General features: G+C 46.8%; 1 protein-coding gene across 9 annotated transcripts in view; it reads right to left on the bottom strand.

Annotated features, from left to right (window-relative positions):
• nrxn2b (neurexin 2b) overlaps positions 1-26,153 on the bottom strand; it is a 686,522-nt gene that overhangs the window by 102,453 nt on the left and 557,916 nt on the right. For all 9 annotated transcript variants that reach the window (XM_030088531.1, XM_030088536.1, XM_030088533.1 and 6 more), the window contains one exon: positions 17,522-17,703. In XM_030088531.1, coding sequence (XP_029944391.1) covers positions 17,522-17,703 — 182 coding nt within the window. The remainder of the gene's footprint in view (positions 1-17,521; positions 17,704-26,153) is intronic.

Genomic DNA, 26,153 nt, shown 5'->3' with positions numbered 1-26,153 from the left:
TAACTCTGCAAGCCAAGATATAAAAACTGTGAAGAAAAAGCCTTTCAGATATTCTAAACACTTTTCATAATCAGCCATCTGACCAACCCAGTTTGGCTCTTTTCTTGCTTTAGGTTTGTTTTTAGTGGGGTTGGAAAGCAAGAGGAGGGAGAATCTGCGGGACGGCGGGAGCTCTTTAAGAGTTTTACTTTCTCACTAAACAATAATGAAAATAAAACAAAATTGTTTGGAAGCAAATAAATGTATGCAAACCAGATTATCACTGTAAAATATCTACTTGATATTATTCAGAAGACAAAAGAGAAAGAAAAATTGAAAACTTTTGCTGTCAGTCTTTTCTGATGCCAGAAACCAGAATGATGAGGGTGATCCTGAGTGATCAGGGCGGCTTATGTTTTTTATTACCTATTGATCTTAGCAGTGCTTAACAATATCTGTTTTTATGTGAAAGGCACTGAGAAGTCTGGCTTTGAACCAAAAATAGCTACCCTGCGTGAGACAGAGATAAACAGAATGCTACACTTTAAAAACATATGTTCCATCTGCGGTGGGTTCGCTCACTAGTTGCCGCTGAATTTGCCTTTAAAGCAACAAACATTTGAGCACATCTCTGTAGCTTTAGTAATGAATAAAGATCAGAACTCATGAATTTATGCCTTCATGCTAACAGTTTTAAGAGCATCTTCAGGGAACATTACTGTGTCACATGGATGCATACTTGTATGTCGATGTCGATGCGTGTGTGTGTCTGCGTGTCGCACAGCCTGTCAAAATGGAGAATGTGGCCGACTCACCCAGAATACCAACGATCGAGCATGTGCTATCTCTCTCTCAGGCATGACTGCCCGAGCTAACCACCTCCTCACCCCATGCGGCTTTACCGATCTTGTTTTCTTATTCATCGACAGAAGCGGCTGCAGTTTTCACACGTTCCGAACAGATTTTTCTGCAAGACTACGAAACTCTATAAGCCATAACAGAGTCGACCCCGAGAGAAAATAAGGCCTGTTTTGTGCTTTACTGCACGTTTAGCCGCATATATGATGCTGCTGCAGTGGGTGTTCAAGTCGAAGCTAGAGGATGTTAAATTGACAACTTATCGAGAAAATTCCAGTTGTATTCTGCTGCGGATGCTCAGTTTGGTAGATTTCTTTTTCTTAGACTTCATGTAACATCGGCCCCCACCTCAATGGGTGTTCCAGGACCCTCCAGCATAACGCACGAGACGCCGGGCACGCTGTTCCAGCTGTCTGGTCGACTCGTTCAATCATCCGGCCAGATGTGCGGCTAATTGTCGTGGCAGGCGTGGCGTCCCAACACCCCGCCGTGACAGCCGCCAGCACGGAGAGATTTTCGAAGCATGTGTCTGGGTGCATGTTTGTAGGCGAGCATGACGCTCGGAGTGTGAAAACTCGCCTTCCCCGCCTCTCCGGCGAGCCGTCCTGCCCCCGGGAGGCTCCTGTCAACACCGATCCCAGTCTGCACAGTCTTTTGGTTATATTTGTAAGTTGGGTTGTGCTGAGCATTTCGACCCATCCATAAAGAGTGCATCGGTGCACTGTGCACACACACACAGCTGCCAACCTGGCAGGGGGGCCACTCGAGCTGAGAAACACCACCCCCCTAACCATCTGACCCAGGGAAGGCTAGCTGGTCTGGCTCTTGTTAAAACAGCAGGTGGGGGCCCTCAGAATAGCTCTTGGGTGTCCTCCCTGTTTCCGTGTTGCTGGCACAGATCAGCCCTCCCAGGTGGGTTGCAGCATGTGCACGTGCACGTGCACGGCCCAGAGTCTGTCTAGCCAGGAAGTGCCTGTTGTTTACGCATCTTATTTGCTGTCTGATGAGAATACATCTGCTGCTTTTGGAAACAGACCACTGTACGCCATTACATCTGTTGATTAGCGAGCCAATTGCTCCTGATCAAGTGGATCCAGGGAAAGGCATTACCAATGCTCAATACATCTGCCTTATGACTGCCATTGTAAACAGCTCTGGGACTCTGCCGTAAGCAATTGCCACTAATCCATCAGGGAAATGGTCTCTTCAGCCTTGACTATTGCCTTTTTCTAATTATTGAGACTGCCAGCTTTGATAACTGTGCCCTATTTGTCACACATGTATGGATTGCGCCCCGCTTGACTGAGCGAAGATTGCATGGCAATGTAAACCGGTGAGCGGGCGGAGCGCGGCCAGACGGGAAGCGAGGCGAGCATCATTTGTCAGCTCGTATGACTGCGGTCTGCCTCCGTGCCCGTTCATCATACAGTAGCGGTAAGGTGGATCACACAAATCCAAACTGCTCTTTATAAATGTTGTGCCCTCGGTACGACCCGCTGATGAGTCAAGGAAGGCACGGCGTGCGGGTTGACTTCCAAACCCGGTGATGGTGGAAGGGCTTCAGGCTCCACGGAGTGCCGGGGAGAAGGTAATTTTCATCTGTGTATTAATCAAACAGGAATGTGGGTTCAGCTAATTGCTCTGGGAAGACGTCCAACTAACAAGACTTTTCTTTTTTCTACTCTCCAACTGCTGTATTTTTAATGGTTGGGAGGTAAGGATCCATGTGTGCAACGTTCTCTCTGTCGTGTAAGCAATTTTTTTTTTGGTTTTGTTTGCAGGCCAAACAAACTTGTGGCCCCCTGAAGCTGCATCCTCGTTGACCTTAGAGATCTGCTGGAAACTGTCTGACTCTTGGCTAATCTAATCCCCAAGGTCGAGCTACACTGTCTGAAAGGCTGAAAGTATCTCAGCTTGTTAAACAACTTTCGGCCTTATGGACGCACGCATGCTTTCCGCCAATCATTACAGTCAAAGTGGAAACAAACTTCCCCTCCCTCTGCTGGCACCTGCTCTCTTTCCACTGCATCAGCTCAGGGTATAAGTGTTCGGCTACTTATTCAGCATATCATTCGGACGCCTGGCTCGACTGACTCAGCAAAGAAGGGAAGAGGAAAAACCTGAGAGATAATAGAAGAGCGTCAAAGTTATGAGTATGAAGGAACAAATGGGGATGCCTTAACCCCGGCCTCAAACTCCCTGTTGTGTTTGCAGAGATTCAAAATCTAACAAGAATCAGCAAACAGAGCGATTAATGTCTGTGTTTGCAGACTCCTGGCTGCCTGATGAAAAAGATTAATTCTGCTTCCCTTTAATTTGCACATGAGAGCTTCTACTTGGAGGCTGGCAAACATGCAACTCGCACCATGGTTGGAAACTTTGCGACTGAAGGCGTCTGATTTTCGTATTTGATTGTCCCGAACCCAACCGGATGGAACGAAGGAGCAGCGGCAAGCTCCAATCCTCAACGGCGCGCCGGATGAATTAATAATGAACTTCCTTCTCCTCCTAAATTGCACAGGAACAATGCAATGGCACCAATCCTTCAATCACTTATTAGAAGAGCCTCCCTCATGGCTTTACTTCCACTGACGTATAAAGAAAGGAATGTTTGAGACGATGTGGCTCCGCAAGAATTAAAGCGCAGAAGGATCGTATTGATTCCAGATTTCAGAATATTCTCAGGTTGACATGTACTTTTTTTGTTGTTGTTTTTTACCTTTACATGAACGTGCTTGTACGAATCTGAGCTTGAGACGAAGAAGAAGCCTTTGCTTTCCTTTTTTTGAGGGGTGGTGGTTTGTTTGTTGAAGCCATTTGTAGTTTTGCCTGTTTGACTGCCGCAGCAGAAAGAGGAGAGACGCTGAGCAAAATGAGTGAAAGTGAGTGAGAGCAACGCTACACTTTTTTTCCTTCATCTCTGATCAAATTCAGAACCAATTTTTGACAAAAAACACACACACACACACACACACACACACAGAGACGAGGATCCGGTCAATAAATATATGCTGTCTTATACTGACAGGCAGACAGATTGCGACTGAGACGAGGATGGGAGGAGAGAAGGTGAAAACATCAGGCTTCTGCAAAATTCATGTGCATCTAGAAACATGGGGGAAAGAGAGTGGAAACAGTTTTGTACATATTTGGACCAGTAAACTTTAAAACCTTTAAAAAAAAAAAAAAACGCAGCTTATTATTAAGGTAACATCTCTTAACCACAGCGTAACAGACAAAGAAGATTTAGTCTTGTGCTAACTCAGTTATCCATCAACTTGCTGAAGGTTTTTCCAGCTTTTTTACAACCAAGAGTTCGTTTAAACTACAAAAATGACCAACATCACCTACTAGTGGCCCAACATGAAAACCACATCATTTTCAGCATTTCTGCCATCGCCCTGTAAACTTCTCTCAGACAATGCAAAAACCAGTTTACACATAAAACACAGTATGAAGGGGGTCTAAAATGTGGGCTATTGTCTTGATGAGGCCCCAACATAACCACATTTAATTTATCTGTACGTCTTCTTCAGCTCTTGTGTCGATACTGATTGATTTTATGAATCAAGTCAATGACGCCACCAAACAACCTGAAACCTGAACATTTTAATTACAGAGCATCAGATAGACAACAAACTGTCTTCCTCTTTTAATTGTTCAATTGATTCTACATGTCACAGCGAAGCTAGGAACATCCAGTTTGGTCAAGAGTCTGTACATAATGGGGGGGTTAATCAATAAATCGATGTATTTTTCCTCTTTTCATACCGGTCTCCGGTCCCACCGCTGATTCCAGCCTTCCATTAACGTTCTACCAGTAGGCCTCTTTACAGCAGATTTACCAAAGCAATGCAGCAGCTGCAGCAAGCCAGAGAATCCTATTTGCACCTTATCAGCCAGGTGATAGTGCATGAAAGATTCAGCAGTGAACATCCATAGGATGGGCTCTGCGACAGGTTTGCACAGACCTCGGGGGCCCATCATGCCTCGCTTTCCCCGGGCTGGCGACAGGATTTCATCTCCTCAGAGGGGTGGGGGCTGGGGGGAATAGAGGGACAGTACAGTCCTCTGTCTGCTCAGTGAGGTAAGACTTCAGTCACCCATATCAGAACGGATGGATTACCGGTGAATCACTACTCAACCCATCAAAAGGAAGAATATGAGGAAAATGGTGAAGGTGCTGAATGCAGGAGGCAGGAAGAGACTTGTTCATTTCTGCTGTCAGGGATTTCTTAGCGGGAGTATTTCCACACTAGAATAATGTCACAGGGTTCAATCAGCAGGTAAATTATGAGAATTTGACTGGATCACTGCCTGACCACGCTGGGAGGGTTTGAGTGTCTCTAGGATTCCTAGAGCATCGTACTCCTGGTAGGGCCACCCATACTGAACAGGTCGAAGGGTTAGAGACCAGTATAACAACCCGCTACTGTAAAGAGAGTGAAATTAAATCTGTTGCAGAAACCAATCCAAGTATTTCCACTGCGCCCCACTGAGAAGACAGAGTGAGAGTGGAAGACCTGCGTATGTTCCATCGGGAACCAAGAGGAATAAATAAGAAAGCAAACCAACTAGTTGGGTTATCGAGGGTAATTTTTGTCACCATAACAGACAGAAGTGATGCTCAAAGCTATGAAAATGACCTCAACTGCAATAAACCTGATGTCTCTGATTTGCTCTCTTATTTTCAATATCCTCTCCCGCCCTCCCTCTTTAATCACTCCTCTTCAGGCAACCAAAATTAATTGGCAGCGGACCAACTGCTCAACTTACAGTGAGCGCTCTGATTACACTTGGCCTTCGCGGTCCCGCTCATCGACCATCAGCGGGCCCACGCAGAGCGCCGCTCGCACCACCAGCTTGTTACATTCACACCCGTTTTAACCTCGTCGACCCCGAGGTGCCGCTGACCCACTAAACCAAAGCTGCTGTCATGTTCGCGACTCCACCAAGTGCCTTTTTTTTTTTTCCCCCCCTCACTCACTCGAGGGACATTGTGTGGAATTCGAATTCGAGTCAACACGGAACATTTATTAAAAGCTCTTTTTTCCCCCTAAAAAGGGAATTACAGTTTAAAAAGAACAGTGTTGCTCTTATCTTTTGCGCCACACTGGTTGCTTTTTAAGAGCTTCAGTCGCCGTTCCTGACTGAATTTATGCAGACAGCTCTGCACATTCATTCTTAATGGCGTTCATTTCAGAACAACAAAAGCACTGAATAATGAAGTGTTTTTTTTTTATTTTTTTTTTAACTTTTTTTCTTGGTCTGTCAACAGCGGAACGGTCGACGGACCAGCACAGTCGAGAGTGGCGACTGAGAGAAAAGACGCATTCATCATCTGTGCCTTGAGTCCATCACCGAGGGCTGGGAGACACAGACATGTGCGCTCTGCATGGGTGAGCAGATGTAAACATCTTTGTGTTTGAGTCTCAGAGTCACTCTTTCCTCAGTCTGCCCCCGTCGCTTTGAGCTTCCTTCCCCCTCCGAGTCCACCCCCCGCCCACCTCCTTCCTCTTTCCTGCACAGCCGTCTCCAGGTAGAAGCACTCTCGCCCCCGAAAGGCGGTCAACAGGCACTCCAAGATAAGTGCGAGAAGAGATGCAGTAGCTGTGTTTGGGCCTTAAGCTGACCAACATTTCGAGATAGGTGGAGCGAAAAAGTTCAAAGCTGATTTTGAAGCTCTGCTGATTCTCCTCACAGCAACACAACAAACGCTCGTAATGTTTGGGCAATAAGATAAAGATTATTCCCGCTGCCAGGAAAGTGGGCCAAAAGTGATGTAGGATTCTCATTTGGAAGTCGATTGAGATATTAACGGGGGGGCATGGACTCATGGCGGTTTTACAATCAATGGAAGACGTAAGATTTATTAAAACCATACAGAAAGTCGATAGACAAACCTTCCTGGAAAGGGCAAGGATGAATAAGGGATGCAGAGACGAATCGAAGGGAGAAGAAGTCTCCAGGGTCAAACAAAGTCCAGAAAGTGTTCGGCAAAACAGATTCTCCCTGATACTCCGGAGACACTTTGAAGATGCAGCCCAGGGAAGGTGTTAATGATGAAAATTGAGAGTTTGTCTGTCAACACGGTGGGAAAATACTCCTCATTTAATCATCTGGAAATTTATCCGTACGTCAGCATTATGAGTTAATCACAGAGGAGAAAAGTTTTAATGAGGCCGACGCACGGCGGCAAAGACACCTGCGCATTCAATCAGAAAATCAGCACATTATTCACAAGGAGCGAGGCGCTGGCTGGTGTGCAGAGGAATCTGAATGCAAATGACGGAGTCTTTTCTGAGGACACAGCGGCGAGCGGCGCGTTGCGGTAAGCGAGCGGTCCCGTCCGGCCCTTTGCTTCCTCGCTACAGCAAGTGCAGGGAGGCCTGGGTAAAGTGCATCCGAAGGGAGCTGAGGGCTGAGCGTGCAGCCATGACATTTGCAGAGGACTTGGCGCTGGTCCCCTCCTCGGGGCACCTCACTGAAAACAAAGTAGGCTAGATAAATGCACTCTTCATTTCTCTCTTTTTTTCTCTTCTCTAACGTGCTCTCAACTTCTTCCCCGCCTTTCTTTTCTCTTTCGTTGTTCCTTTCCCTCAGGTTTTCACCCTAATTCATGCGGCTGTATTGTGGATCTTTACGTGACAGGCCTATTGAGTTCAATTTTAATCTCCCAGTTTAAAAACCCTGCACAAAAGCAGAAACACTGCATGTTAAATCTGCGATAAAAGCAAAGTGAGCAATTGAAACAGCAGTGCCAGGGCAATGCATCACTATGAGGGAAAATTATGAAAATCAAACACATGCATTTGATCGAACATGGAGACATTCATCTTGCCTTGCTAGCTTGCAGCACTCAGGACGGGGACGATAGTCAGACTGTGGTCAAGTGGAGGGGGAAAAAAAAAATTGCTACTTTTCCACACCAGGTGATCATTACAGGCAGACTGAAACTACACAGACAGGTCTGCTCCTGGACCCTAATAGCTTATTGATCCGGAAAAGCCATCCACTTCTTTGCTCTCACAGAACACATGGCCAGCTCGAACTACAAGTACAATGACCTATAGGCGGGAAGGCTAACTCACAAGCCCCTTGTTAACGAGAGTTTGATGTTTTTATAGACTTACCGTGTGTTCATCTTGGTATCCTGTGTTTATTTTCAGTCATAAATTAGGCAAAAAGCAACAAACGACTTTCAAAAACTCGCCAGGATGAAACCATTCACCGACTTACTGCTATGGAATATCTTCATGTGGATGAATTGATGTTCAAGTTAAGTGATATTTTCTTTCATTTTCACTGTTTTGCCGATACATTCAGAACATCTGTGTGATCATCCCCCTCAGGAGAGACTGACTGCTGCTTTACTGCACTGTGCCTCCAACCACACATCAGTCCCTGCCGTCAGCGCCGGTCAGTCAGTCTTGGAAGGCTAAGCAGCTTTGAGTATTGTCACACTGATGGTTGGGGTGTGGTCGAATACACAAGGAGGAGCCCAACTGCGCTTCCTGCTACTTGAGGAGGTTTCCAGAAAAAGTCATCCAGCATCTTCGCTGGTGAGAAAATCAATTTATTTCTGTCGTTGTTTTCTGACAATGGTGAATGATTTTGTCTGCTTTGTTTTGTATGCTCCAATAAATATCTGGGTACAATATTACAATATATCCAGACAGTGTTTGTCATCCATCACACAACAGCATGTCGAAAGTGGAACACCTCCCTTCAAGATATCTATGCAAGGGACGCTTCAAGGGCCGAGTGTATCTCAGCTGAGTGGATTGGACATTATAAGTTATTAATAATAAAAGGACAAGGTGTTTATTTCCGAATTATGACTCCAACACATCAACAATCAGCGCATCATTTAAATAATTGGGGTGAAGCATCTCAGTGGCTTAAAACATTGGCTTGGCCTCCAAGGTCATTTACACAACAATGAAAGCCAGTCAAAATGACTATATTTCGATGCGTTTGGGCGTTTCATTTATATATAAAGGAAATTACAAGTCACTGAAAACAATTATTAATTGGAAAAACTCCATCTTTGCCTTCATATATAGACTGGGGAGATGGAGATTAAAGTCACAGGGTGCAATAAAAGCGCCATTACTCTCATCTGCACTGTGAAGATCTGGCTTGCTACTGAAGTCAGCTCACCAACTAGCTAAACAGATCCCAAGACAAGTCTCGTGGGCTGCTGTACAGTTCAGTTGGATTAATCCGCGCAACTCAAAACAGTACAACAATTTTATTGATAATGGGCCAAACAATAACATGCATTGCTAACTTTGCTAGAATATTATAACTAGCATGTTGGTGCTAACGTTTGTGGTGCTAGCATCATATGTGTGCATTTTTTCTGGGATTCTGATTGGCACGCCTGGCTTTCTGCTTCTTGTTACACTGCCTCCTATAGGTCTGGCATGTTCATAGCAGCTCTTAATAAGCTTTTAATGCAGGTTTGTATAAAATAAGTTTTTTTCAAAACGTAGGGTGGAAAATATCCATTCTTGTAAATACCCAGCTCTGTCTAAATGAACAAAATAAAAAATCTATACAGGAAGGCTTATGGGTTAGGATATTCGAAATAGGAAAAGTCTCATGTGGTGAAAGCAACCTGTAAACTTCCAATCTCAAACCTGCTCCCATGGCGTCTCGGCCACTGCTGCCCAATAATGGTCTCAGTATTACCTCGAATGCACCAATCCAGTGTCGTGCAAAGGACTTTTCGGGCTAATGCATTTGGAGATGTAGCCAATCGTTTGTTGAGCAGTTTGCAAATTAAACGTGGCACCAATTACGGCCATGCTGCACACTTTCCTTAACCAGCATCCCGGCCGAGATGAGCGGGTTGCACTTATGAGTGATTACAGGGAAAAGAAATCCATCAATCCAAGTGAGGGAGGTGGGCTTGAGAGGGAGCCCCTAATCACCTCTGCCCATCCAAATGTAGCCACCCATTATGAAATCTCTGACGCCGTACCCACCCCTTCCTCGCCACCGCCTCCACCTCCTCGGCCTGCTTCTCCTCCTCATGCGGGGACAATTAATTAGCGACGGGGAAGGGAGGGATTAATCGATAGGCTGTCAGGCTCCCGTCGGCTGAGGAGAGAGACCCTGCCAAACCCACCAGGACCTGATCTCATTACTGACGGCGGCCCACGCTCCCCTTTGCGAGGCAGCTGCATTCATCAAAGCGGCGCCTTCCTGGTCCTCCCTCCATGTTCGCACCCGTGCCCTCCCTCCCGTCACGATGAAGGAGAGCAGGCTGCAGAAGTGACACCCATTTAAGAAGGGAGAGGACGGGTGGAGGGGGGTGCTGGTTTATAAATGGGGGGGGTCACATGTTGTCCTGTCCTTGTAAGTTGTAACCGTGCATGTGTTGGAGGGTGTAACTCGGCCTCGTCATACTCGTCTTGTGAGCGAACGCGAAGGTGTCCTTGCAAATGTAGCAGGAAGAGAGCGGTGGCTGACTGTATGTGGTGTTGACAGCTAGTTAGGAGGCACGTCGTGTGCGTGTGCATGTATAAGACTGTGTGTGTGTGTGTGTGTGTGTGTTTTAGTGGAGGCGTGGAGCAGAGGATAAAAGCCTCTGCCTCTCCCTGACAGTTTTATCCGCATCACCATCTGCCTTTATCTGACGCCAGCATCTCCCAGCTCCCCGCTGCACTCCGAAAGCTCTCCATCCAGCCCCTTCTACTCGCCACTCATCTTTTCCCAGGCTGCTGTTGTGTGTCACATCACATTTTTCAGCCTGTAATTAAAGAGCTGCTGGTACAGGGGGGGTGTTGGGGTTACCCCCCCTTAAAAGTAGTGTTTCAGTCACTCTGGCTGTCCAGTAGTTAAAAAGGAACTGAGCAGAGTGAGTTTATTAAGGGAACTTTGTGACTACAGGAGCATTGGATGTTGGAACGATTTCTGAGGATCCATTTACACGACAACGCTTCAATAGAAGATGCATTAATAGCAGAAACATTGAAAATAGTGTAGTTAGCATGTCAGATCATTAGTTGGCGCTACTGGTTTTTTTCTGTGATTAAACTACATGTACAAAATTATAGCAAGAGAGAACGCAGACATTCAATGACCAAGTTAAACTGTAGAAGTCATCGCAGCGTGAACAGCCGGGAGGACAAAATACAGAGTGGACTTCCTCACTGGGGCGTCTCCTCAGAGCAGAACCAGTCACGGTGAACGATGGCTCCCCGGCGGTTAATCAGATGCGGCCCGTTATTTAGCGCCGCGAGGCTTTGCCGGACAGCCGGTGATGGAGGTGCTCGCAGGAGGGCCCGGCGCGCACGGTGCACCGGCCCATAACTGCCGATGAGACACTTCCAGCAGAGCCGGCCATAAACGCAACGGCGGCGAGGCAGTAAATACAAACAGACACCGGGCCGGATTGAAAGGTGCGTCTGAACTGCGACAACTTCACTCCACCATCTGTCAGCCCGTTTTGGAAGTTTATGAGCGGCTCATGAAAGGAACGACTCTGATATTTGCTCCTTCCTTCATTAAAGACTCATGCCTCCATGCATAACAAATAACCCCAATTCTCAGTTTTTGCATGACTTTACTACTTTGCAACATAATACTGCACATTTTGACACTTGAGCCCAGTAAGATAATTTATAAGAATTTCAAATGAATCAGAAAACCGAGTGTCATAAAAGCTTTACAGGGAATTTCTAAATACGATCTTCATACTCCAGCCAGACTGCAGAACAGAAGACAAACCTGGTTTTCTTCAGTGTCTTTGTTTACAACTCTGGTTGGGACGGCTGCCTGCAACTGCTGTCACCCGAGCCAGGTGCCGGGGACAGCGGAGCATGAAGCTAGCAGAATGACAAGGCGTTCCAGCCAGGCTGAAATGAAAGGCAACACCTCTGTCGTGCCCCCAGTCTACAAATTGCCATTGTTTGTTTACACGGACAAAACCCAGACGATCCAGTCAGCACAAAAAAAAAACAACAAAAAACAGAATGTCGTCCTTTTGTTTTTTTTTGCAGAGACGTATGACTTCGGGGTGGGGAGGAGGATACGCCGAGCCTTCACCCTCAATCTGGCGAAGCTCACGACAGGCGGAGGATGAGTCTCTACAGCACTCAAAAACAATGTTGGAGAAACAGCAAAAAGAAAAAAAACTGCGTCACCTGCTTTGAAACCTGCTCTGGAAGTGTTTGTGCCGCAGCCGACAGAGTTCATCCACAAACCAAAAGAAGATTTACAAGATTCGGAAGTTTAAAAACTTGGTGTGACAAGTAAATCTGAACCAGAGATTACCAGAAAAATGCTGATAGGGGCTTTAACAAACTTCCTTCCATCTAAATTCTACCTAGTTTCACTATATGATTGGTTTTTCAAGGTCGAGCAAGGACATCTATCTTTTTCCAGAAGGCCCTGATAGGAGATGTAGCTATCAGCCCACTTCCATATCTGTCAGTACCCTTCATTCCCATGAACACCCGGGCCCTGATGGCGGGAAATGTCATGAAGATTGGCGAAAATGATGTCCTGCACTCCCCAAACGGCCGGTTCCTGCTTCTGTGGAGCTAACATGTTGCGCACGACGTTCATGCCAATGAGGGAACATTCTGTCAGCGAGACTGAGGAAAAATCAAGACACGGAAGTTTTCTCTGATTTAAATTGTGCACGGTGAAACCAAAGAGTTTGAGGGGTAAATACATAAAGCAGGATTTCTGACAATCCAATCTGCATTTCAGCTGTAAATTTGTAAGTTGCTTCAAATATTGAGTCTGCCTGTACGGAGCTCATTAAAACTTTCACATCTGCTTGAGTGTCAAGGTTTATTCTTCACCTTGGAGACTCTCACTGGTGGTGAATATTCCAAACGCGAGGCTCGCTGACTGACTGGAGCAAGTGGAGCTTATTCAGGAGACGCTACTTTTTCAAACAGATCAACTTACAGGACAGAAAATACACACCATGGAGGATACCTTGAATGTGACTGATGGAAATGCGATTCTTTTTTTTTACATCAACTCTGCAGTCATCAAATGAAGTAGGAGTCATAATTATAATGGGATGAGTCAAGAAAATAAGATTACAGAGAGAAAGTAAGGACAAACTTGGCATAACACAGTTTGTCGGGGGAACAGAGCTTCATACAGGAAAAGACTAAAATTGAAAATATTTCAAACTCTAAAATAAAACAATGATAAATCATTGTGCGAAATTAAATGTATTCATACACTATAAATCGAGCATGTTTATTGTGATGCTTTTCAAACTAGTATGCAGCATATCGAGCTGGACGGGGTCAGGGTCAGTGTTCTGTTTTGCAATAAACAAACTCACAAAGGTCAAAGACCATCTCAGCACTGTCAGGGCTCTGCTGGCCGAATGCAAAGCGCCGATTGTTTGAGAGATCGGTATCATATTCTGGTCATTCTACCATTTTATGGACAATGCTTCAGGATGCATTTTTCATTCTACTGTCTATATCTTGCTGTAAGATGAAGAAGAATTATGGGATGTCTCGAACACGGCCATACTATTTGCGATTTTAGATTTGGGAGAGTTATTGAGATCCCTTCGGACAGTCATTGGCATGTAGCAGATGCTTTATCATTTCAGCTACTTTCAAAACATAAAACGTCGAAGTGATCTCACAGAGAGTAGACAACATAAGGATCTATATCACACACCTACATGAATCAGTGTGATGTACAATACCCGCTGCCGTCCCCCACTACGAGTAACCAGCATGTTCATCTGAGCAAAGTGAATAAAAGGCGACTGGAGGAGCAGAGGATTCTTGAAAACATTTCACTATTCATCCGAGAGGCTTAATTAGATGTTACCGACTCTTGGGGAGTTATGCAGTATTTAACATCTCTGGGTGATTAAATACAAAGGAACTCCCCACCAGTCGCTCGGGCTGATTAAGTGTGTTCTTCAAGAGTAGACAGCAAATCCACACTATTTCTGTTTACTACCACTTGATATTCTCTGACCTAGATGACAGACAATCTTTATAGACATATGAGCGGCGCTGCGCCGCAATATGCAATATGCACAGTCATGTTTGGCCGGCTCAGCAATGATTCATCCCCGTGGCATTTTCCAGATAATGTATTTCGAAGCTTTTTCATCTCAAACTCTCAAAATGTCAACCGGGAACTTTGCCGCACTTGGAGACACACCCACGGTAAATAATTAGGGTGGCGTGAGAAACAAGGTCTTGCGGGGATATGGGCATGTCCTTTCCAGCGCAGCTGCAGTCAGCAGATTCGGCCCGTAAGCACCTTTTAACACAACCTCAACTTTCCATCTCCCGGCCCCGAGGCCCGATGACAGCACGTCAGGGAGGATGCAGTGAGTGATGTCCTGCCCTCTGTCAGGTAAATGGACAGAAATGGAAGCGGTGGGGGGGGGGGGGGGGGGGGGGGGCAATGGGGGGGCAAGAAAGTGAAGAGGGGACGGGTATATAAAGAGCCGGGTGGCTGGTGCAAGATAAGGAATAATGCTCTATCACATCCTGGTGGCACGCTATTATCAGCCGTGCCAGCGTTTGTGAAGACATGGATGGATCAACAACGCCACTGTACATTTCTCGATGGTTTTCAGAATCAGCCGGACACATTCAAGGCACCCTCAAAAATGACCAACATGCTATTTTTTTTTTTTTTTTTAAACCGAGGGGCTCTGTTTTGAACCCGGAGGCCTCCGTCACCGCTGAGCTACTCTGAGGTTTGATTGGGTCCGTGAGGCCCCCATCAGGTGAGATGATAGGAGGCCACGGCTCGCAGGTTCCCGGCTCTAATTTGCCCGTACCTCTCCCCCCTTTCCAAGAGAGACAGGCGTAATTAACAGGACCAAAACACCCACCGTGGGCTGAACACAGTCATTTAGGGGAGCGACTCGGGAGGAACGGCAGCAAATGAAATGTAATTGCAGTGGGAGCCGAGGAGCCGGGCTGGCGTGTCGGAGGCACTGGTGTGTGTGGGAGAAGGAAGAAGGAGAGCAGGAGGGGGGATGAATGGGCTAGACATCAGGGAATGAGGGAGTAAATGAAAGACACAGAAGTTAGATAGAGAATATGCACTCCAGAGAGGAGCAAGCTAAAGAATGACTGATGAAGGATCATGGGCGACGGCGCTGCGATAAGCAGCGAGGAGACGTTCCTTCGGGTTAGAACGAAAAAAAAAAAAAAAGAAAGACATTTGGATGAGAGAAAACTGCATGTAAAGTTGAACCAAAGGTAATAAAATGAGTTCAAAGAAAATATAGAATGGAGAAAAAAGTGATTTCAGACCTTGCAGGTGGAAGAGTTTACAATAGACTTTATGACATATTAGTAGGAGTACCAAAGATAGGCCGTTTATCAATTCCTGCATGTTCTGTTTTTAGGGAATAGAACTTTTTCAATCATTAAGATTCCATCATGTCAAACGGGTAAAGTTTTGTTTGGTGACAAATCAAATGATAGCTCTGCTGTTATCTCCCCAGGAGTTGAGAAATGTGGTCCCACAGCTTATTACTGAACCCAGATGCACCGATGGCAAAAAGGCAGTTTTTTTTGTTACAGTGCTCACAGCTTTGAAAATTACATTTACAAATTCGGCAGAGGCGTCTCATTACAGAAACAGTGTTTTGTTACTCTGAATAACCCCAAAGAAAACACTGTCAAAAATTCTGGCAGGGACTAAGCCTCTCAGGTTTTTGGAGTAGTAAAAACTGCTCTCAGCGAAGTCCATTGAATACATGATTAGCTATTAATAGAGATGCATCGACAGCAAGAGTACGAGTTTAACTCGCCAGTATACTCATTCAATGCCATAAAGCCTAAATATTCCATTGTTGTATGAACTACTTTTCACCTCTCCTTGATATTTTGGCATAATATAATTTACAGCCTTACGTTTGTCATTTCCGATAATATTAAAGAATCTCATAACTGTGGCCATCGCTCCTGACACATGGGGTCATATCCTCACCGATACTAGCATCTGTATCGGTACATCTCCAGCCATTAATGGGGCTAAGAAACACTTGTGTCTGTTATTGCTCTGGTATGAACTGGAGACTTTTTCACAGTTCACACTGGATTTTCCAGGTCAAGGATTTTGCATTCTACTAGTTTTTGGAAGAAATTCTGTTGAGCGAGATCTAGCAGTGTGATGGACTGCAACACCGCCCCAAAGCTGATAAATAAGACGATGATGGATGGATGTGTGGGATGGGTGGATGCATGGATGATAATCTTGAATTCTTAAATTTTCTGTTTGCCTGCACTGAGTTTGACTATTTTTAGTTATATAATAAAACCAGTGCAGGAAAACGTGGCGTATTCTGTATGATGAGGGCCCGAGAATGCAAACAAAAGGAATAAATGTACCTACTATTCTGACTCTGGTTGCCCTGCGGCGCACTATTGATGAGTCCTCGGCCTGTTGTTTGAGTCTTTCCAAACAACCTTTTCATTTCTGAACAACACGGGTTGCATAACAACGAGCTCCGGGGCCTGACCCTCCGGAGTTCACAGACGCCACCGCTGATCCCTGGCTCATCTCCACTCCAACCCCTGTATCATATGCTACGTCCGCCGCATTTACAGCTCCAATCTTTCATCATTACGGTCATTACCGTTATTTATTGCTCGTGCCAGGAGCCTTCAAATTGGCCTTGACCTTCCTGTTCCGCTCGGCGCCGACTCCGTCCCGCTCTTGGTTTTCACCCACCTCTCTCCCTTTCACATCATCCCCTCGGTTTACCGAGCACTGGATGAGAGGTGACCCCGGGGGTCAACTGTGTTCCTGTCGCTTCCAGGTACGGGCGGCCCAAACAAATTGGGGTCACTGGGATGTTGAAGCGGCGTAATCTCACACGCGCACACACACTCCTGCAGATGGTCTGGTCCAGATAAGCGGAGATCTTGGTGATACTGTCTTAGCACTGCCTACTTCAAGTGAGTGTACGCCAACTACGGGACAACGCCATAACAAACCTAGCAGCTGGTGCACTGAAAACACCGCGACCCACAATCCAACAGCGTTAATTGTGATTCCGGCAGCACAACAGGTCAACAGGTGTGGGGAATCATAGAAACTCTACCGTTTAAAAAAAAAAAAAACTGGCTAAGAGAAGCACAGAGACCAATGAGACAATTAGATCCTTTGTTAATACATTTTTAAATGCCTGCCATCCTTCTAATTGGCATTTAAAGTGGTCATTGTAGGTGAGTTTAAATGACCTTTAAGTCAAACATATGAAAGCAGCGAAAGCAGGAATGAGGGTAATAACTGGCCTGACACGGGGAAAAAGAAATTCTGCTGTGTGATTAGCCATTTTCTGGACTGAACCCATCCTAATGCCTGGACAGCGACTTATACGAGTTCTGAAAATTTCAAGATTTTCCTCTTCGGCTTCAAAACAAGCGCCTTAAATATTTGTCTGATTTAGTTTCCAATCAGATTAGTGTTTACTGAATCAGACAAAGCTATACCAGGAAATATTATCCAGGCTCTGAAAATGTGTGTTCATGAACACAAAAGGTATTTTCACTTTAAATTCTAGCATTATTGCAGTCAAACCACCATTCTCCTCATTCCTGTGCATCAATGGCGTTCTTTTCTTTTGCCACCAAACTCCACTGTATATTCAGTTCCACTATAAATCCCCTGTTTTCTTTTTCAGCGTTCGATCCGGGTGTCTTACTATGTGCAGCTCCAAGAAGTCTCCCAGTCCTTTGGCGCTCTCCACCCTGACCAGAATGGCTTCCTTCAGCTGCGTGCTGAAGCCCACTGCCAGCCGGTCTGCCCGTGTGCTCGGCCGGTCATTGGGTGGGAAGGTGTATGTGATGAGGGCTCCGCCTCGCCCGAAGATGTATGTTGTCCCAGCTGCAAGACACAAGGAGGAAGATGGAATTTTAGGTTTTGACATGATTAAAAACACCAGCAATAGACTGAAAAGGTTGATAAGTGTAATCACTCAAACAAAGACCAGCTTTTAGTGTAGAACGGTCACTTCAGCATATAAGCAATTAAGACAACAAAGCTGCTGGCTAATTGCTACTATCCTCTCTCCACATGAGACTGAAAACCAGGGGTGTTGAACTCGGAAGAAGAAATATGTTTAAAAATCAATGCTTTCTTTGATGTTTTTACCGTTTTATTACATCAGGTGAACAAGATTGCAGCCTCTTTTGGCCCACAAGCCACAAATTTGACACCTCTGCCTGCAAGCAATGCTAAAGTTTACAGCAAACATTCATTGTCATCACCTTTACCTGCCTTTAGCAAGTAAAGAAACAAAACACAAACAAGAGTGATCATTGTTCTAAACTACTGGAGACAGCTGGTAATGCCTAAAAGATTTAAATGATATTTTGAGGTTGCAGTGTTTCTCATAAATTGCTGAGTCAGGAGCTGTTATTGCTAGCTTATTGTATAGCGTCGCAGATGGTGGTAATCTGCCCGACGACTGAGCGACGCTGTTGAACACTGCAATCAAAACCGTTTGATCGTCACAACAATCCAGGGTCTTACGGAGCGAAACTCATTTCATGTATATTTCGTCGTCTCGTCATTCAACACGATTTGATTGGGTACAACAGCTGGCTAGCTCAGGTAGCTCATCCTCTATTAAAACAGGAGTAAATATTGTTCTGTGCCCCTGAAGACAGCTGTCGGTGAGCAAAAGAATTAGAAGTTACGTTGGGCGTCCAATGTTTCTCCCGGAGTGCAGACTAAGCAGCTATTAATGCTAACGTAGCTTAAAGTATAACATCACATTACGGCGGTAATTTGCACGCTACTTTGCTGTCGGGTGTTATCCTCAAGCACTTTATCCTCACAATGTCCAAACTCTTCTCCAGAGGAACCGTTTACACAAACCCGAGTCAGCCATTTATTGATGCATTGTTCCGGCAGGCTACAATAGCGGGCTAGCTCATTTTACTCAATCAAAACATGAGTAAACATTATTCCACACCCGTGGAGACAGATATTGGTGATTAAAAGTATTATTTATTCTGTTGAACATATAAAGTTTCTTCTAAACTGATGAGCAAGACTCATGCTGTTAATGCTGATGCAGATTATTGTGCAACCACCAGACGTTGGCTAGCTGCCTCATAGCTAGCTCATCGGCTATCTAAATCAGCTAAACTAATAAGAACACTAGTGCATGTTAAACAGCTCAGAATGACAATTCTTTTGTCTTTTTTTCCTGCAGATATTCACTTGACACTTGTTGCCAGGCGTCTGAGCCAAACAGCTAAACCGCGGTCCAAGCTGACGCCTGATGTGAGCAGTACAGGCTAATAGGGCTAAATAAAATGAAGGACAACCAACATTAAAACCAGACTGTCCCAGCACTTTGTGCCAGTCTCCATTTTAGATTCAATCTGATGCTTTGTGCAAATAAACCAAATGTACTCTACAGCCATCAGTTTTTAGCATAGGAGCTCATTCACAACAGGAAAAAACTCAAAACCGCCACAGAGTGCACAAAGTTGTCATTTTTATTTCCAAATCGTGACAGTTTTGGCAGCATTAAATATTTTGAACACCCATTAAGTAATTTGGACAATGTTGCAAAATTATATTTAGGAAACATTCCAATAAAGTTTAAAGATGTTTTAATTATTGCAGTACAGAAAGAACTCTTTAAATGAAACAAATCCAACAACCTTACATAAAACCTCATTATATTAACTAACTCCCCCTAGAACTGCCACCTTAACGTGGTGGGGGAGTTTGAGAGCCCGCATGATCCCAGGAGCTATGTTGCCGGGGGGCTTTATGCCCCCTAGTAGGGTCTCCCATGGCAAACAGGTCCTGGGTGACGGGCCAGACTGAGAGCAGTTCAAAACCCCCTATGAGAAGAAAAAGAACAAAGGTCGTTACGTCGCCCGGTATGGCGCAGCCGGGGCCCCACCCTGGAGCCAGGCCTGGGGTTGGGGCTCGTAAGCGAGCGCCTGGTGGCCGGGTCTTTGCCCACGGGGCCCGGCCGGGCTCAGCCCGAAGGGACGACGTGGGCCTGACCTCCGGTGGGCTCACCACCCACCGAGGGAACCGTAGGGGCCGGGTGCAGTGTGGATTGGGTGGCAGCCGACGGCAGGGTGCCCGGCGACCCGATCCCCGGACACAGAGACTGGCTCTAGGGACATGGAATGTCACCTCGTTGGCGGGGAAGGAGCCCGAGCTTGTGAGGGAGGTTGAGAGGTACCGGCTAGATATAGTCGGGCTCACCTCCACACATAGCCTGGGCTCTGGAACCCAACCTCTCGAGAAGGGCTGGACTCTCCACTTCTCTGGCGTTGCCCGCAGTGAGAGGCGGCGGGCTGGTGTGGGTTTGCTTGTAGCCCCACAGCTCAGCCGCCATGTGTTGGAGTTCACCCCAGTGAACGAGAGGGTTGCATCCCTGCGCCTTCGGGTCGGGGATAGGTGCCTCACTGTTGTCTCGGCTTACGGGCCGAACAGCAGTGCAGAGTACCCGGCCTTCTTGGAGTCCCTGGGAGGGGTGCTGGACAGTGCTCCGACTGGGGACTCCATTGTTCTACTGGGGGGACTTCAACGCCCACGTGGGCAGCGACAGTGAGACCTGGAAGGGGGTGATTGGATCGCACGGCCTCCCCGATCTGAACCCGAGTGGTGTTCTGTTATTGGACTTCTGTGCTAGTCACAGTTTGTCCATAACGAACACCATGTTCGAGCACAGGGGTGTCCATAAGTGCACTTGGCACCAGGAACACCCTAGGTCGGAGGTCGATGATCGACTTTGTTGTCGTGTCATCTGACCTCCGGCCGCGTGTTTTGGACACTCGGGTGAAGAGAGGGGCAGAGCTGTCGACCGATCACCCCCTGGGGGTGAGTTGGATTCGCTGGCGGAGGAGGAAACCGGACAGACTTGGCAGACCCAAACGTGTTGTGAGGGTCTGCTGGGAACGTCTGGCGGAACCCTCTGTCAGCATGGCTTTCAACTCCCACCTCCGGGAGAGCTTCTCTCATGTCCCGAGGGAGGCTGGGGACATTGAGTCCGAGTGGACCATGTTCTCCACCTCCATTGTCGAAGCAGCTGCTCGGAGCTGTGGTCGTAAGGTCTCCGGTGCCTGTCGTGGCGGCAACCCCCGAACCCGGTGGTGGACACCGGAAGTAAGGGCTGCCGTCAAGCTGAAGAAGGAGTCCTATCGAGCCTTGCTGGCTCATGGGACTCCCGAAGCAGCTGACGGGTACCGGCAGGCCAAGCGAACTGCAGCCCGAGCAGTTGTGGAGGCAAAAACTCGGGTCTGGGAGGAGTTCGGGGAGGCCATGGAGGAGGACTATCGGTCGGCCTCGAAGAAATTCTGGCAAACCGTCCGGCGCCTCAGGAGGGGAAAGCAGGTCTCCGCCAACACTGTTTACAGTGGAGGTGGGGAGCTGCTGACCTCAACTGGGGATATTGTTGGACGGTGGAAGGAATACTTCGAGGACCTCCTCAATCCCGTCGCCACGTCTTCCGTGGAGGAAGCAGAGGCTGAGGTCTCAGAGGTGGACTCGTCCATCACCCAAGCTGAAGTCACTGAGGTGGTTGGCAAGCTCCTCGGTGGCAAGGCACCGGGGGTGGACGAGATTCGGCCTGAGTACCTTAAGTCTCTGGATGTGCAGGGACTGTCTTGGTTGACACGTCTCTGCAACATCGCGTGGCTGTCGGGGACGGTGCCTCTGGATTGGCAGACCGGGGTGGTGGTCCCCCTGTTTAAAAAGGGGGACCGGAGGGTGTGCTCCAACTATAGGGGGATTACACTCCTCAGCCTCCCCGGGAAAGTCTATTCCAGGGTACTGGAGAGGAGGATCCGACCGATAGTCGAACCTCGGATCCAGGAGGAACAATGCGGTTTTCGTCCTGGCCGTGGAACAGTGGACCAGCTCTATACCCTCCATAGGGTGCTCGAGGGTTCGTGGGAGTTTGCCCAACCAGTCCACATGTGTTTTGTGGATTTGGAGAAGGCATTCGACCGTGTCCCTCGTGGTGTCTTGTGGGGGGTGCTCCGGGAATACGGAGTCCGGGGCCCCTTGTTAAGGGCCGTCTGGTCTTTGTATGACCGGAGTAGGAGTCTGGTCCGCATTGCCGGCAGTAAGTCGGACCTGTTCCCGGTGCATGTTGGACTCCGGCAGGGCTTGCCCTTTGTCACCGGTTCTGTTCATAATCTTCATGGACAGAATTTCTAGGTGCAGCCAGGGGCCGGAGGGGTTCCGGTTCGGGAACCACAGGATTTCATCTCTGCTTTTTGCAGATGATGTTGTCCTGTTGGCTTCATCGAACCCGGACCTACAGCATGCACTGGGGCGGTTCGCAGCCGAGTGTGAAGCGGCAGGGATGAGGATTAGCACCTCCAAATCCGAGGCCATGGTCCTCGACCGGAGGAAGGTGGCTTGCCCCCTCCAGGTTGGTGGAGAGACCCTAGCCCAGTGGAGGAGTTCAAGTATCTTGGGGTCTTGTTCACGAGTGGGGGACGGATGGAGCGTGAGATTGACAGGCGGATCGGTGCAGCGGCTGCAGTGATGCGGTCTTGTATCGGTCCGTCGTGGTGAAGAAGGAGCTGAGCCGAAAGGCGAAGCTCTCGATTTACCGGTCAATCTACGTTCCCACCCTCACCTATGGTCATGAGCTTTGGGTCATGACCGAAAGGACAAGATCCCGATACAAGCGGCCGAAATGAGCTTCCTCCGTAGGGTGGCTGGGCGCTCCCTTAGAGATAGGGTGAGGAGCTCAGTCACCAGGGAGGAGCTCGGAGTAGAGCCGCTACTCCTCCACATCGAGAGGAACCAGCTGAGGTGGCTCGGACATCTGTTTAGGATGCCTCCTGGACGCCTCCCTAGGGAGGTGTTCCGGGCATGTCCCACTGGGAGGAGACCCCGGGGAAGACCCAGGACACGCTGGAGAGACTATGTCTCTCGGCTGGCCTGGGAACGCCTCGGGATCCTCCCAGAGGAGCTGGAGGAAGTGTCTGGGGACAGGGAAGTCTGGGCATCCCTGCTGAGACTGCTGCCCCCGCGACCCGGCCCCGGATAAGCGGTAGAAAATGGATGGATGGATGGATATATTAACTAAAATCTATTAAAGCACAGGGTTCTGAGTTGACTCAACATCTCCTCCAAAAGCAGACTTTTATTACATCTCCAACATCTCATTTTTTTTAAAAGCACCTAGAGGTAATTAAGGCAATACAAAACAAAACCTTTAAAGAAGATCTTCATCTAGCAGAGAGACTTGGAATTTCATTTAGCCACAGACTGAAAGACACTGATTAACATCCATGTTGTTGGCGGGGTCATGTTTTCATCTTTAGCGCTACACCGTCGCGCTGGCTGTCGCTCCCCTTTGAAATGATAATTTGCCCAGCCACTGCAGTTTCAGTTGCCCTCAGCAGCCTGCAGTCGCGCTGCATTCAAACTAGGGCAAACTGACAAACTTTGTGTTGGCTATGCTGTCAGTATAACCACATCCTCTCAACATCAACAAAAGAAATTCCTCAGATCTCCCTGTCAAAGGAACTTTGCCTCAACAGTATTTTGAGTTCTAGGCTGGAGAAAAAAAAAAAAAAAAAAAAGCGAAGAAAAAAAAAACATCTACCACTCTCTACACTGAGCGATTTAAATGTTTGCACTGTAATAGAAGAGTTAGGACTTGGCTTGGCTCCAATGAGCCCGATGGTAAACGAGAGATGACGGGCGTTGGCTGTGATTAGCATAGAGTAATGAAACCACAGTGAACTGCTCTCAACCCAGCGGGCTGTCTGTCCTCCCCGGATCACTCACACACACACACACACACACACACACACACACACGCACACACGCATGCATGCATGCATGCAGGCCGCTCGTCTCCATGCTAATGCACTCGTGTATCGCCATATGAACCGGCACACAAGCAAACAAGAGGCTCAGACGCCGCTCGCCGACTCGCCGACTCACACTAATTAATCACGCTACAATTGATCAAAGAAAATTAATGGAATTTCTCTTGTAAGAGTAGCAAAAGATCCCCGGCTGCATCGACTGAAATAATATCAAGAGCAAGCAGCATGAAATGCGGCAAACAATGTCCGTTGTTTGTTTGGCTAATCGGTAAATTAGATCCAAACAAACACGATGCCCAGTGCAGGCTAAAACAGTACAAATTATTGAAAAGGACACTGGAAAAACATCAGTGAACAAAATTAATAACTTGTTAAAACTAATACCATTTAAAATCTATTATTAATTTATCAAGTTGGTGCTCACTTTTTCTCTGTAGCCATTAATAAAAACCCCACTGATATTTTTAAGTCACTTTTTTTTTTTTTTGCAGTCCCAAGCACATGGCCAGACAATCTTTAATTTCATGAAAGAAAATAGAAAAAAAAAAAAACAAGATAGTCATGACTATAATTATTTTAAAACAAACTTTGATTTTCCAAGCTGAAATAAGAAGGCCAACCAGTTTATTTCTTGTGGAATCTGTGATGAGAGCAACTAGGAACAAATCTGGGCCCCATTTACACGACAGCATTTTCTCGTGAAAACGGAAAACAGTCGATCATGGCTCAAGATGGAACTTTTTCAAAATGCTCAGACTCTGTCTCCATGTAAAGAAGGAAAAACACAACTTTTTGAAAATGCTAAACAAACCACAGCTGTAATAAATCCTTCTTCTGTGTATGTGCAGCTCAGTGGACAACCATGCTCGTTTAAGAGTTGAGAGTACCGCGTATCGATACGAATATCAGTGTGTTTGTCATTATTCATGAGTAAAGTGTATTGTTGTCTGACAGCATGTATTTGTGGTTTAATTACAAAAATGACCAACAGTGCCAACCGGTGGCTTGGCATGGTAACTACAACATTTTCAGCATTTCTGCCATTAAATGGACATTGTTTTTAAAATGTAAATCCGAAGCTTTTCTGAAATCAAAACAATCCGTTTTGTCTTGAAGCATGAGCACGCATCGGGGCAGTGTTTTCTTCTGAAAGTCCCAGATTACAATTACATGCTAACAGTTGATGTAATTTATGTGACGACGACATGTAGAAGCCAAAAGCTTCTTTCTTAACTTTGACGTTTGTCGAACAAGTTCATCAAAATGTTGCAGTTTCCCCTTGATGCTCTGCTTCATGTGCTTCAGACCCTTGAATGATTAGAAGAAAACAACAGGAACAATACTAGCATCTATTTTTTCTCTTACTAACTTGGATTGGCTTTGAATAATATTTTTGGAGTTATACAACGATGAGAAAAATCCACCTTGTTTGATGAAGAAGCCGGTTAGAATGCCGTCCCTATAGCAGGCGCCTTGTTTTCCGAGGTTTATAAAGATCTCCGTGGGTGTGTTCTGGTCGCAGAGGATGAAAAGCCGAGGCTGCATTGTCTGCTGGGCTGCGAGGCCATCGAACAACATCCAGCGGCAGCCACTCAGTCATACGGCGGGGAAAATAATGCGACTGATACAGAATGAAGACGTGCGCGGCTTGTTGCTAGCCGGCGCGCGCACTCACTCAGCTACCTGACACTTTCATTATCTAACAATCCGCTGGTAGCCATTTGAAATCGGCTGACACACACACACACACACACACACCACCCTCCCTCCCTCTCTCCCTCCCTCCCTCGCTCTCCCCTCCTCTCCTCCTCCTTCCCTCCCAGTGGAGCTAAGCCCTCTGCTCAGCTCTTGTTGTTTTCTTGAGGCTGTATTATTTTAGCGCTGACTAATTATCGCAGCATGGCAAGGAGGGCTATAAAGAGGTTGTGTGCCGGAGGAGGAGGAAGGAGGAGGAAAAAAAAAAAATGAGAGGATGAAGAAAGACAACAGGGTAACAGAGGCAGGGAATACAGGGGATGGGAAAGTGCGAATTGAGGATGGAGGAGAGAAGAAGTTGGTGTTTCTCTCTCCCCACCTCCTGCTTTCTTTCCAGTATTTAATAACAGCGCAGCATCGCAGCTTTGCAAAAAAAAAAAAAAAAAAAAAAAAAAAAGCTGGGCAAGAGACAACTGAGAAGGAAGAGGAGAAAAAGATTTCTAAAATGGCCGACGAACAGAGAGGGAGGGGAGCCATGTTGTGATCGACGAGACTGAAGCCATGTGGGGGGATGAAGGGGAAACCGTTACTGGAAGAAGTGATTGGAGAAAGACTTGACTGGGGAAAAAAAAAACAATAACATATTCAGTTTTCGATTCTGAGGGATCCCTGTGAAAACAAATGAAGGCATTTAAACTGAACTGAACCCCGTTAGTTCCTGCTAATGCTGTGTGGACACCCTGCTTGGCAGCTCTTTCCTTCAGTGTGTGAGTATTGTGAACATGTAAAGAGCATGAAGACTGCTCC

Source organism: Salarias fasciatus, chromosome 3, assembly GCF_902148845.1.
Source record: "Salarias fasciatus chromosome 3, fSalaFa1.1, whole genome shotgun sequence".
Taxonomy (NCBI): domain Eukaryota; kingdom Metazoa; phylum Chordata; class Actinopteri; order Blenniiformes; family Blenniidae; genus Salarias; species Salarias fasciatus.
Note: the sequence above shows the minus strand (reverse complement) of the source record. Positions and strands in the feature narration are given on the sequence as shown.